This window comes from Epinephelus lanceolatus, chromosome 1 (assembly GCF_041903045.1).
Source record: "Epinephelus lanceolatus isolate andai-2023 chromosome 1, ASM4190304v1, whole genome shotgun sequence".
NCBI lineage: Eukaryota > Metazoa > Chordata > Actinopteri > Perciformes > Serranidae > Epinephelus > Epinephelus lanceolatus.
The window spans coordinates 39,298,433-39,312,351 of NC_135734.1; the positions used below are offsets into that span (position 1 = coordinate 39,298,433).

A 13,919-nucleotide genomic window follows, 5' to 3' on the forward strand; every position below is an offset into this window, starting at 1 on the left:
CGTCTGCCCTACAATAACAAGACTAATCTCAACTCAGTAACCTCACTCTCCTGCAGACACGCACACACACACACACACACACACACACACACAGAAAAGGAGGAATCCCGGCTTCCCTTCTTTAAAATGGAGCAGCCACCCAGTGCGTCAGTAACCTGATTACCCCAGCTGTCAGTCTGAATAAGGCTAGGCTTTGGGATCCTCCCGTCCTCTGATCCTCAGTACGGGACAGAGCTGGTCCTCCTGGAGAGTCTGGAAACAACCTCAGAACAGGACGGACACAAAGACACGGAGCAGGGAGAGCACCAGAGCAGGTAAGAGGATGCATAAATTCTTTATTTTGATTAACAGTGATGAGTTTAGAGCACTGTATGTATTTGAATGTATCTCTGTGTGTTAGATTCTCCTGGCAAAGAATTGTATGGCGACGTTAGACATGTGGCCAGAAAAGCAGACTTTGAGTAAAAAAGTCACATGTGAGAGGATTAAGGAGGGGGACTTTCTTTTGTGGGAGCCAGTCACTAAGGGGAGGGCAACAGGATACAACTAGTGGGTGGACCTCGATGCTTGTTTCTGTGCACAACAAGTCTCTCCCTTTCGTATTTCCTTTCCCTCCGAACAGGAGCACTTTGTATATGTTGGGGGTAAAATCTGCAGGCCTACAGTACTTACATTTTATTAATCTGTTTCAGTACAATCATTGACTGGCTTTCTGGAAGTTTAAAAGTTCCACAAAGATCCTGGATTGCCCTCTTGACTCAAGGAAACCGAGGATCCTGAGCTGCACTTGGCAGCTCCAAAACAATGGCAGAGTGCACGCAGGATAACCCCGCCAAGGTGAACCAGAATCTGAAAGCTGACATGAAGGACTCAAGAGAAGTTTCAGCTGCATCGGTGGCAGCGGTCAAAGTCAGACCTGCAGACCTGGGGCTGATTCGAAGCCTGTCCAAGTCCGACTCTGACTTGTTAGCGTCTCCACTGGGAGAGGAGGATGGAGGTCTGGCTGGCCGCAGTGGGTCCGTGTCTAACTGCAGCTCTGGGCAACCGTCCATGGAGCGCATGCCTTCTTTTGCCTCCGAGTGGGATGAGGTAATATCAAGCTCTGGGGATGGGAAACAAGTGGGAGGGTGTCGATGGCAGAGGGAGTGGCACTGTCAGGCTTTCAAGTAGAGTGTGTTTATGTCCTTAAGAGAGAGAGTGTGTTAGCGAATGTGTTGAAAAAAGAGAGGCATGATAAGAGATGCGACTGAGGGTTAGTGAGAGAAAAAGAAAGAAGTGGAAACGAGTGAAGCAGCATATTTCAGGAGAGAGAGAGAAAGGGAAGGAAGGAAGGAAGCAGAGTAGAGGTCCAGATCAGGAGTCCAGCAGAAGCAGTGATAGACTGTAGTAACTTTACCCAGGCTGTTGGCGTAGAGTGCCTGTGGGTGAGTGCTTGAATGCATGAATGGCTTGATCACTTGCACCGACCTCCCTGTAGCAGCCCTGGCATCCAAGACTAATTGGGCTTGTGCTGTCATTCCACATCCACTCAGTACATGTCTCAGGGGCCGACCCACGCTTCCACTGTCTCCTCCTGCACTCCTCTGGCTCCTTTGCTCCATCTTACGCCATCTACTTTCAGCCCACTGTGAGCAATCCCCTCCCCCGAAAAGCTTTAACTTGTGATTTTTGAGCACTCTTGGAGCATCAATGCAGCTCAGCCTAAAGCACTGCAAAGGCCCTGAAATTAATAATCATTTCTTACCAAAACCTCCAAACGTTGAAACCTGTGGGGACAATGGCTGATGACTGATAAAATATTATTACAGTCGACAGTTTAGATGCAAATGCCCACAGCAGACTGAGACATCTCTGACACTTCTGCTGAGTGTTGAAGCCCTATCACAACAATAAAATAGTATTAAATCTTCAGAATATTAGTTTGCAGGGACAGTTCAGATTTTTTGAAGTGAGGTTACATTGGGTAATTATCCATAGACAGTATATTACAAACAGTAGATGTCTGTTGGCACACCCCCAGTTTGGAGAAGCAGGGTGGAGTAATGACATGGGAGCTAAGCAATGTACTGCTGTGGATGGGGCAGCACCAAAACATACTTTAGCCACCTAAACAAATGCTATCAACCTTATTTTCAAACACGGAAGTAAATAGTGATCAACTTCCGTGTTTTTTGTGCGTGACTTCTGGTCAGCCGCTTTCCCTCATGCTTTCCCTTACCGGAGCTAACGGTGCAAGCTAATTTTTTTTTTCAATTTTCAGTTGTTTATGTTAGTCAATCAGTTAGTTAGTTAGTTAGTCTGTGTATTTTGTATAGATAACTGTGCCCACGTTTCCGTTATAACGGAAATTTATTCCCTCTAAACGCGAATAAATCGCACGTCAATCATAAACTATGAACCAAAAAAGCACAATCTATCCCGAGTGAGACAAACTGCTGCGTCTCCAGTGTACCAGCAGAGAACCTGCAGAACCGAATCAGCGAAAAACACACCGGGCTACACAGCCTCTCTACCTGAGCAGCTGAAGCTGCGGCTCACACCCTCGACACACAGACACACAGACGGTGCTTCTGCATGCCAGCCAAACGTGTGCGCAACTGTGAGAAATAAATATGTGAGGTGTACGCTGCTTTTCTATCTTTTTTTCCTTTTCTTTCTTTCTTTCTCTCTGTCAGCGACATACACTCCTAACACAGGACGGGTTGTTTTAATTGACTGAGTTGATCATTAAGCCATAGTGATGCGCAGATCGGCTCTGATAGCACCTGAATCAGCATGTAGGCATCAACCATCCAGCCGTTACAACATGATTGAGCTAGCAAAGCAGTTTTGTGTTGCTATGTGTGGTATTTATTCAGTTTTGGGAAATCACGATGTCTAGAAAGCATCAGTGGCTGCAGCTGACAGGGAGAGCTAACGTTAACACTAGCAGCAAAGCTAACATCAGGATCGTCATCCGTTAAAAGCCTCCCGTTGTCGGATACGACATGAAACTACTCCAGTTAGCTCAATCATGTTGTAACTAAGACATCCGCTGGAGAAAATATTTTTTTCACGGGCCACTTTGTGAGTTTAGTGAGTTATTACAGACACGGCTAACGGCTAACAGCTAACGGTTAGCCCAGCTAATCTACGATAACCATGTTATTAATTACACACAGAGAAAATACTAATGTTTGTTCAGTCATTGTGTTTATAGACTTTACAAACATCAGATTAGTCTAAACGGTGATATAGTGACGTGAAAAATGTGATATATACATATATATAGCTAAACTCAGCGAGGTAAACAACAAGGCGATTCCCATTTACACAGTGGTAAGAGTGCTGGACCGTAAGTGTCGCACAAAAAAACGGAAGCTGGCTGCATTCTGTTTTGCCTCCGTGTTTCCGTGAAAAATAAGGTGGATACTGGGAGTATTTTCACCGCCTTACCTTAATGTCAGAGAGTGATTTTCAGTGGGAAAATGGAGCAGTTATATTGCTCTCACCAAGGCCAGACTCCATTTAGAAAAACATTGATTTAATATTCCTGAAGGCAGGAGCTCAAGGTCAAGGTCAAGGTAAACTTGAGGAGCTGCTGGTCTACCACTGCCTCCATCAGTTGTTTTTTTGTGTTATTGTGTGACTTTGTCATTTTAAAGAGTTAGTCCAGATTGATCAAAGTCACACAATAACACAAATGAACTAAGTGACTGAGGCAGCTGTAGACCAGCAGCTCCTGTGTTCAGCGAGCTAAAATTACTGTTTTTGTCAACAGAGCCTGGTGGCTTTGATGATAGGCATAAATGGGAAAACTAAACTAATATTTATTTTATTTAGTGGGACTTTTTTTAAGTGGCTAAAATAAATTTTGTTGCTGATCCCCATCCACAGCAGTATATTGCTTAGCTCTCACGTCAGACTCCAGCCTGCTTCTATAAACTGGGGACGTGGCAACTGACATCTATTGTATGTAATACACTAACTATAGATAAGTAGCCCATACAACCCCACTTCAAACAAATCAAACCAGCCATTTAAGTTTTAGCACTGTGCAATATCGTGTCTCAAGAAACTATCTGGGAGCAGTTCTGATTTTAGCCACTTTGCATTTTTATCTGCAAATTTGACAAAAAGCTGAGTTAACCTTGAGAGAGAGAATTACAGAGCAACATAATTCCTGTCATGAAGTCCAAGATAATATTCTGAAAGTGCACAGTATATTCAAGAAGTTATTTATGCTGGCACCCTTCATTCAAGGTTTGAACTTGTCACGACTGAGTATATGTGTGACGTTGTGTCTGTTATTGTGCATTTGTCTGTGCCTTGTGGCTGTTTTGATTGCCACTTAGTCACTGGTTTCTCTTATTTGTAGCTACCATAGAGAGGACATAGAGGATATGTCCTAGGTAATAATGTACAGTATTTGTATTTGAGGGGTTTAACAACATGAAGAGGGGTTTACATCCTGCGATTACACTACATATGTTGAAATTGGCAGATTCTGATATTACATCACGTCTTTGCCATGTAACAAGCAAACATTCTCATTTTAAATGTTAAGTTTTATACATAATGTGTGGAAAGATTATTATATTTTCATAGTCATTTTTTTTAATATGTGTATACATGAATCATAGTTTTTGATATTATCATAGTGTTTTTCTGCTGTAAAGCAACCCAACTGCAAGAATAAATGTCACTGTAACCATGCATACATTACTTTGTATGTTAATTTGTAGCAGATATATTGAAACTTAACATTTCTTTACACTTTGGTAAACATGTGGTAAGGTTTAGGCAAAAAATCCACTTGATTATGGCTAGACTTAAATGACCTGGTTTTGGTGGCACTATCCCAGCTGGAAACACAGCAATGCCTCTATAAAAAACAATCAATTTCTGTGGCATTATGTTTAGAGACACAGTAAAGGGTGGCTAAAAACACCCATGTTTGATGGCTCAAAAGCTGCTGGAAATGCAGCGATGACCCCCTAAAATCCAATTGGTTTTGTTCATTATTGATCTCAAACAGGGGTCTGTGGCTTGCGCTCCTCCTCCTGATGATAAAATCAGCTCATATACTATGTCACTTCAGAAACACTGATGTGATACGTATGAAATGTATCCATGGTTTGCAGGAACATAAAATGCCAACATTTTCTTCTACTGACTGAGCTGTGTGATCATGATTTCATCAAATGCATCTATAAAGGGATATTTACATTGTATGCTACACAAAAACAAGTGAGGAAGAGCTACTTTGATCAAACAGTCCTGTAACGCAAAGCAGGTGCTGTTGATGCGCTGGATAGATACATAATCCATTACCTTTCTTTTGTTGTTGATATCACAGAAAGATTCAGTAAACTTTAAACTTCACTGAACTCAGACTGAGTGATTGAAGTGATAATACAGTCGACTTTCACTTAAAAAACAGTGCGGCAACACAGTTTGAAGAATACTGAATTGGGGCTGTTTTGTTTCTTTTAAAGTCTTGGTCTTGACTTAGCCGTGTCCCCATTTTGATTTGAATCTATTTTGAAACTGTTCAAACTTGGACTTGGTCTGGTCTCGGACTTGACGACAGCCCTGCCGAGGATATGATCACATAAATGGTGTCTGGCCTTTACAGTATGTCGTCAGCATGTATCCTTTTCATCTTTACAGCAAGGGCAGTTGGGTGTCTCTTTAAAGTACCAGGAGATCTTGAAGTTTTACTTGGCTCCGCACACCCCTCTCTTTGTCATCCCTCCCTGTCCTGAGCCTGCCCTCTGCTCCACCCCTGTGCTCTCTGACAAAACTGTTTATTCAGGCCATGTTGGGTGGAGTGTCCGGTTCTCAAGGGCATCCTGTTTTGCAGCTGTTCCTGAGTGTCTGTTTCTCTTCCAGGTTTCAAGGGATTTGTTTGGGTTGGGGATATGCCTGTGTGAGTTTGTGTGTGTGTGCGTGTGTGGTGAGGGCAAAAATTTACCCTTGCTTGTGAGTGTATCTCATGAAGCGATCGGCCGCCATCAAACATTGAAGCGACACACGAGGCTCAGAGGGAGGCTGGGCTTTAGATCAGATATGTAAACACACACGTATGTCAGTACAGGAACACACAGAAAGCTAAAGTACTGAATACAAATGCTGGTATGTTGTTAGAATGATACATGATTTGAGTTTTATCATGTCTGGCAGATTGTGTAACTGTTGACCATTTTTGCTCCTGTTGTAGTTTTGTTGAATTTCTTTTCTGCAGCTTACTTTATGAACAACTTCATACAGAGCAAAAATGATCTTGTGTCTTATTTGAATAAGACTGGATATTTTTAAGTGTGCAGGACACTTTAATTCATTTTACGCCTTCTGGAGGAGTCATTACTCTAACTAAATGAAACTTTAATAAGGCAAATACTCTATGGAAAACCTCAAAGACATCACTCTCAGCCCTGTAATGGGTGGCTGCTTCTGCATGGTGAGTGTCATTGCCTGTGTGATGGTTCAAAATTTATGATGGCACTTTATGATGTCCTCTACCTGTCCTGACAGCTTTTGTTGGATTAGTAAATCATTCTTTTGACATCTGATTTGGGCAACGTCTGTATGGATGCTCACTGTTTGTCATTCTTTAATGTATAATGATCACATTGCATAGCCTATTGATAAAAATATTAGATATATTAAAATAAGTAGGGTGCATTCAGAGTGATTCTGTCAGTTTTCTTGCTGTAAATAAATGAGCAAATGATATAGTTCTGTAATACTGAAGATGTTACCTATCCATTTGAGGAGGAAAGAAGGATATATCATATTCCAACACCTCTTGGTGATTGGGACAGCACATCACATCACTGATTTAGGCTAGAGTAAGCATATTTATTGCACATTGTATTTTATAGTTTGACATAATTTCACATGCATCATCATGAATTAAGACTCCATGTTAATTGCTGTTAAACTTTATCGCTGAAGTCTGTCCATAATTCATACAATGTGAAGATGCCTTTCCTCACTGTAAACAAAATCCCTTGCACATCTACCCTTCATTCTCTCCAGCTAAATTTCACTGAACACATTTAACAGAGATAAAGAAAAAAAAAATCCCTGAAGTCCAAAATTCATTGAATAGCCATCAGTTAGGCTACTTCAGTTATCATGAAATAAGTAAATTAAATATAATATAATAATATATTATATTATATAATATAATATATTATTATATTATATTTAATATAATATAATAATATATTATATTATATAATAATATAGTTTTTAAAAAAGTGTTTAAGGTTGCCATATTATCATATTTGAATTTTTTTTAAACAATGTGATGTAAATAAATAAATAAATGAAATAAACACAAAAACGGAAGTCAAATAATCAAAAATCATTTAATTTCAGAGCATTTCCGGTGGCCGCCATGTTTGTCGGTGGTAGTCGGAAAAGTCCAAATTTGGGCAGCGGGGTGGAGCCCGGGAGACTAGTCCAAACAAACATCAAGCCGAATAAATCCACTAAAGGTTTGCCTAAAAAAAGCAGACTGGGAATTTTATGGAAATTATATTCCCACAGTATGAGTTTAATTATGCCGTTACATATTGACAACAACAGTCTGTATGCAACCTTAACCCAAAGTACGTAGGTAACATGACAGGACATACAGGTGATGTCTTCAACTGCTGTGAGACAGGTTGTTTAATTGCTCGGATGGACGTTTTAACTGTAAGTCAAGGTTTCAGTCAAAATGTTTAGTGTCTTATGTGTTAACTATTAGTTTTGTCTAATATAGCCATTAACTCATTGTCAGCTTCATGTAAATTAGTTAGCTAGCGCGAGTTCCGTTAGCTAGCTAACGGGCTACACTGCAATTAAAATCCACCTGCGTCACATTAAAGCTAACATAAGCTAGCTAACATTAACGATCCACTGCAGAAACCGGTCAAAATGCCATCAACTACATGTGTGGTAACATGAAATAATAGCTACAAGCTAAACTTTTAAGGTGAAGAATATTATTGCTAAAGTACTGTCCAAACAGTAGTGGCCTAATCTCCAAACTAAATTTATCATTATTCCTAATTTAGCATTCCCAACATTATAGCAGCAGAGGGATAAAGCAAACAAGAAGCATCAGTAGAAAAAAAATACAAAGCAATATATACTGTAAGTACTTAAAATAAATAAACTGTACAAAAACAAACAGCATTATGATAAGCAAACAGTATAAAAAACACAAAACAATGTAATAAAGAAGCGGAATATAATAAAGAGACAGACTGAACAATACTGATATTGCACCTGATTGATTAATTTTAAGCTGTAAAAAAAGCAAGATATAAATCTAAATATAAAGACATTAGTGCATGTATTACGTATAGATATTTCATAGTTAGTATGTACAGATACAGATATTGCATTTTTGTGATGGAAATAGACACATTTTTTGCTTTAACGCATCATTATGAAGTAAAGGTTGATTGCATTATGTGATGGCTATAGAATAATAGCACCATCAGTGTTGAGGTTGATTCCTATAACCCTCACTTTCACCATGTAATTTGGTCTGCCATAGGGTACGATCTCCTGGGAAAATGAAGGCTAATTTGATGGCACAAAGGAGGTGTGTTAACCCTGCCCAGCCAAAACGGGAAGAGGAAATTATAATATATTATAATTTATTTTCCACGGTAGCTATACCCAATTACCAAAGAGTATCAGAGTAAGTGCTTGGAAGTTACTATCCCCAGGGGCTGAAATGGCGGACAGTGAAACAACCACAGTAACTGAGGGAGGCTTGAAGGAAAGGGAAAAGCGATCAAAAAATACCACCTGAAAACGCTAGGGAGAAAATGTTGAAAGGTTGTCTATTTCCACTTTAAGGAGTTATACCTTAAAAGTGCACAACAGCTAACTAGCTGCATCTTATGGACATTAAAAATATACTTCACCTCACACGGTTAGCTACTATTTTATGTTACCATAGCACATATCTGATAAATTAAGCCATCCTATAGGTTGTCTTCCATTTTAAACGCTATTGTCAATACCAGTCATTTAGCAAATGTAATTGTTTCTTAAACTGTGTTGTGGCTGCCATGGAAAAATTTAACATCCTCCTACTGACGTTTGGCGAGTTGTCTGCAGAAATATTAAACATACACCTTCACAACAAAATGGATCCATAAATGTAAGATACATCCACACTGCTTTCACTACTTGTCAGTGTGGATTCTTCCTTTTAAATACCACAGATAACCGTAATAAACCTTATTACATAATAATCATGCATTCCAGTGACCATTACACACTGTACTAATAATAGAAATGGCATGTATGATTAAGGTGATTGACGTCTCGCCACATCTGTTCGATACTCAAAAGGCAAAGGTTAACACCACCACATGTTACAGATGCTTGAGTGGCTTCATTCGTGTGCGTACTCTAAATTTCCCAGCGGTATTCCTTGGGTCATTACACATGCAAGCTTTTAAAGTGCATACAGTGTGTGTATGTGTGTGGGTTTATATGCTGCTACACCTGCTAATGGCTCTGGTCTTACATAACACACATAGATTGGAATCTCTAATGAAAATACTCATATTTTTATTATGTACATTTTGGTTTATTATATTCCTTTTTTAGCGTATAGAATTTCTACCTCTTTGTAATATAATACTTTTGAAATTAATATTGTGAAAACAGATTTATGTATCTTAGCGCCAATTAAACAAAATTAGTTTTCAGTCGCTATGAATTTGATTTGGCCACAGTGAAAAAAAATGTAACTCACAAAAAAACATCTTCCTGTTGGTAAATCCAGTTGATATAGAGAGAATATTTTCAAAGTACATGTAAGCTGGTTTATAATTCATATAGAGAGCCACGGCAGAGTGAACACATCCCAAGATCTGGTTAGACAGATGTGGTACATGAATATGAGAGTAGTGGTGATGGTGTTGGTGGGGGCTGAGCGGCGGGGGGAGGCACAGTCCTTTTCACCTGCCACATTGCCTGTAAAATTTCTTACCAGGTGAAACATGAGACACCACATCTCATCCAGCCTGCTGTGAAATGCAGTTGTTCTACACATGCAAGGGCTAGAAGTGTTAAAACGCTATCGTGTGCTTTCAAAAAATGGACGTTTGCTAGTTTGAAAATGGCTATGTGAGGGTTTGAAGGCTGTTTCATCACATTAAATGATTGTATTATGTAATCTAGTAAGGGAAGAGATTCTTATATTTAAATATAAATTCAGAAACTTGAATGTGGTGACCGTCAGCTTGAAACAGAAATCTGGTTTTCCCTTTGTCAGACTAAGTGATGCTTTTCATTAACTGTATACAGTTTTGCTTAGCTGGTCCAATTGCAGCTGCTGCTCTCGGCCCAGTCTTTTACAAATTACTGTCAAATGTGATTATTTTGCATTTTATTTGGAAATCATATTTTGCAGAAAATATATTGCTGACCAGTAACATTTTATCTTTATAAAAACAAAGTGTCAAGAGCAGGGTAGTGGAGGGTTATATAAACCATATTACTGTAACACTGGTAGGTTTGTGTCCCATTTTATAGTAGTAGGAATTTAATTATTTAACCATGACCATGAGCCTTCCCTGATCAGTTTTGTGTTACAGAAATATACACGTGATGTCTCAAAGAAAAGCATAGGGTAGTTTTACTTTCCCCCAAAACATAGTTGCTTATCAAAAGTAGCTTTAGAGATGCACGATTATATCTGCACTACATCAGTATCGGCCGATATTGGCTTTAAAATTAACTATCAGAACGGGCCAACATGCTTATTCTTATTTTGCACAATGAATTAGTATTATATAAATTGAAAAGTTTTGCATTTCATGTTTCCATCTGCTTATGATAAGAGTATGCATGCATAATATGATGTTAATTTCACCACAGAAGAAACTTAATGATCACTAAAATTAGGTAGGGAAAAATATCAATTTTGGTATCGACACGGTTATCATATCGACATATCGGATATGGGCAAAAAAATTCAATATTGTGCACCCGTACTTCAGGTTGTGTAATTCACAGGAGTTGTGTTAACATTCCTGGAAATGTAATGTGTAGCTCATCCAGTAACACCTCTAAAGGTAGACGGCCTAACAAAGTTATACATATACGTTTGTTCAGTCATTTCAAATAAAGTTGATTCAAATCCAACATTACTATTTTGATTTCATCACAGCTAAAACAAGTGATCGATTAATCAGTTGATAGACAGAAAAATAATTGATTTTGATAATCGTTTAAGTCATTTTTCAAACAAAAATGCCAAAAATGTGATGGGTTGAGTTTTTTATTTGCGAGGATTTGTGCTTTCCTTTATTGCATGTCATAAATATTCAAGTATTTTCAGGTTTTGGACTGTTGGTCAGACAAAACAAGACATTTGATGACATGACCTTGGGCTTTCCAGGGTTGTGATGGCCTTTCGAAGGCTGAAAGATTAAACGATTAATCTTGAAAAATAACTGGCAATATAATCAATAATGAAAATAATTGTTAGTTGCAGCCCCAGCTCTCATACATCAGTCACATTTAGAGTTGATAAGTCTTGTTTTCTACTTGTGGAAAAATACACACTAAGGAATTTAATTTATGATAATCTGATATTACTAGACATTAAGTCCCAATTCCAGCGCTACCTGACAAGCTGGATTAGGGAGAACTACATGGCAAAATATACACAAATCAAGTAATGGTATACTCTATCATATGGCAGGGGTGACACTGCAAGATCCTGACATTTATTTTCATGTAGTGGTTAATAAAGCAGTGGGTAATGTATGAAGACCTAAGAACCAAGAGTTGCTGAAAGAAGAGCATTAACTGAGTGCAGTGTCCTTAAAAGACCTCTGATGAAATGACTAAAACCTTTTTGGCACTCACTATGAATTGTAACTATGAAGTCTTATAACACCAATATAATAATGCATTTGTGAGACAAAGCTTTACACTCATGTCACCATGCCTCACCGCAGTTACAGTAAACCACGAAAAGCCCATCATGACTTTACTATTATCATTTTTAGTAGCTTTATTTATGGCGTGTGGTTTCAGAGCTGTCAAATAAATAAAAATCAATCCAAATCATGAGGACTGCTGGATAGAATTATGTGATCTGGGTCTTGTATAGTGTGGAGCTACTGGCCCATCTGTCTTTATTGACAATGATACTGAGGCGGTAATCCTGTTTCCAGGCCAGCGCCAGTGAGACAGGCAGGCCTTTTTGGTTAGTTTATTATATCCAGCCATCATTTCCAGTATCTGCTCCGCTTTGGGCTCACTGCCATCATCATGCCATCGCAGGAGACTTTGGCTCAGTGGACAATATTGGACTCCCTATCGCTGAAGCACATTGTTCAAGACTATTTCACATTATCGCTATCTTAGTAGCTAGCAACGTGAATTAAGACTGTATCACATAGCCTCTTTGTTTCTGCTGTACTTAAGTATGTCAGTATTTATACTAAATTTGCCTTTGTTTTTGCATTGATCTCCTGATGTTGCCCCCACAATGCAGTGCACAATGAAACCAAGGAGCAGCTCAAACCCTGACAAAATGTGGCTGGTGAGGCAGCGTCAGGAACATCTTGTAAAACAAGAAAAGGAAGTAAACGTTTTGCTTCCTCCTTGTGAAGTTTAATTGGCAGTGGTGTTCACAATAGCCAAAGTATGATTGACAGCTCGTGTCTCACACAGTTGGTTCAAAATGATGAAGTATAGTCAAGGCATTTGTTGCATGATGTGGAGATTAATGTACTGTATAGAGCTGGTGGGACACACAGGTGTGGTTTCTGTGTAGACTTGTTGTGTTCTTCCAAGCCTGAAGCTGACAGTGAGTAATCATGATAGAGTTTGCATTTAGGTTAATTCAGATTCAGATTCAGATTCAGAATACTTTATTAATCCCCGGGGGGAAATTGTTTTTGTTCCAATGCTCCGTGCAAAGTAGAAATACAGCATGAATGGAAACGAGATAAAGATGAAGATATAAATAAGATACTAAAATAGACAATGAAATAAATAAAATAAAATATTAAAGTAGACATTAAAATAAAATAAAATAAAATATTAAAGTAGTAATGTACTAGAAGTCACGTTTATTGATACTGGCTGCTGGAATTGATCATCTTAATAACTGTCTGAAGTAGGGATGTTCCTGGCGACTAATTTCCCTGTCGACTAAATGAAAATTTTAATTAAGACTAACTAGCTGACTAGTCTAAAAAAGGGAAAACACTCAGAAAACAGTCAAAATTTAGCACAATTTATTGCTAAGTATTTGAAACATTGTCCCCAAAAAATATTGTGTGCATTAAGAGCCCTTTGAAGTCTTTAATCACAATCTTCAACCATGGCGGATTTTAAATGCTGCTGATGTACGAGACACTTTGCACCATGCAGTAGGAATGTGAACATGACGGCAACTCAGTCAAAAGTTAACCACTGAAATAACATCTAAAATAAATAAATTGCCTCTGAAATGTGGGGCACATTGAACCTTGCAGATTATCTGACAGAAACAATGTCTAAATTATAATTAAATTTCAGCTGAAATTAGAGGCATTTAGCGTTGTGCAGTATGAATGTAAACACTGCACATTATCTGACAACATTCGCTTAAAGTTAACAAATAATATAACATCTCAAAAAAGATTAATTGCTGCTGAATTCATTTTCTAGATCAGATTACTGCCAAACCGCACTGGTTTTGAGAGAGGACATCTCTCCAATATCCCACTGTCCTGTTTTAAAACTCCAGTCTACTCGAGCATTACCGCGGGGAGGGGGCCGCTGTCTTACGGCCCTGTAGCACCCACTAGTGGCGGGTGGCTGCATGACAGTTAAGCAGCCTTGTACACGAATAAAACACTAATTGGCTTAACCGACTAATATTTCTGGTGCCGACTAGCGATGGCAGACGT

The 13,919-nt window shown here is 38.8% G+C and overlaps 1 protein-coding gene across 11 annotated transcripts in view; it reads left to right on the forward strand.

Annotated features, from left to right (window-relative positions):
- Window positions 1–270: 270 nt before the first annotated feature.
- Window positions 271–13,919, forward strand: part of anks1ab (ankyrin repeat and sterile alpha motif domain containing 1Ab) — a 65,583-nt gene continuing 51,934 nt past the window's right edge. For 6 of the 11 annotated variants that reach the window (XR_004501676.2, XM_078170335.1, XM_033626866.2 and 3 more), the window contains exon 1: window positions 583–1,089. Coding sequence is in view for 10 of the 11 variants with exons in the window: in XM_078170335.1 (XP_078026461.1) it covers window positions 805–1,089 (285 nt within the window). In the remaining variant the exon portion in view is untranslated. Of the gene's footprint in view, window positions 315–581; window positions 1,090–13,919 lie in introns of those variants that run through there. The other 5 variants (XM_033626863.2, XM_033626862.2, XM_078170342.1 and 2 more) reach the window with 5 other exon arrangements.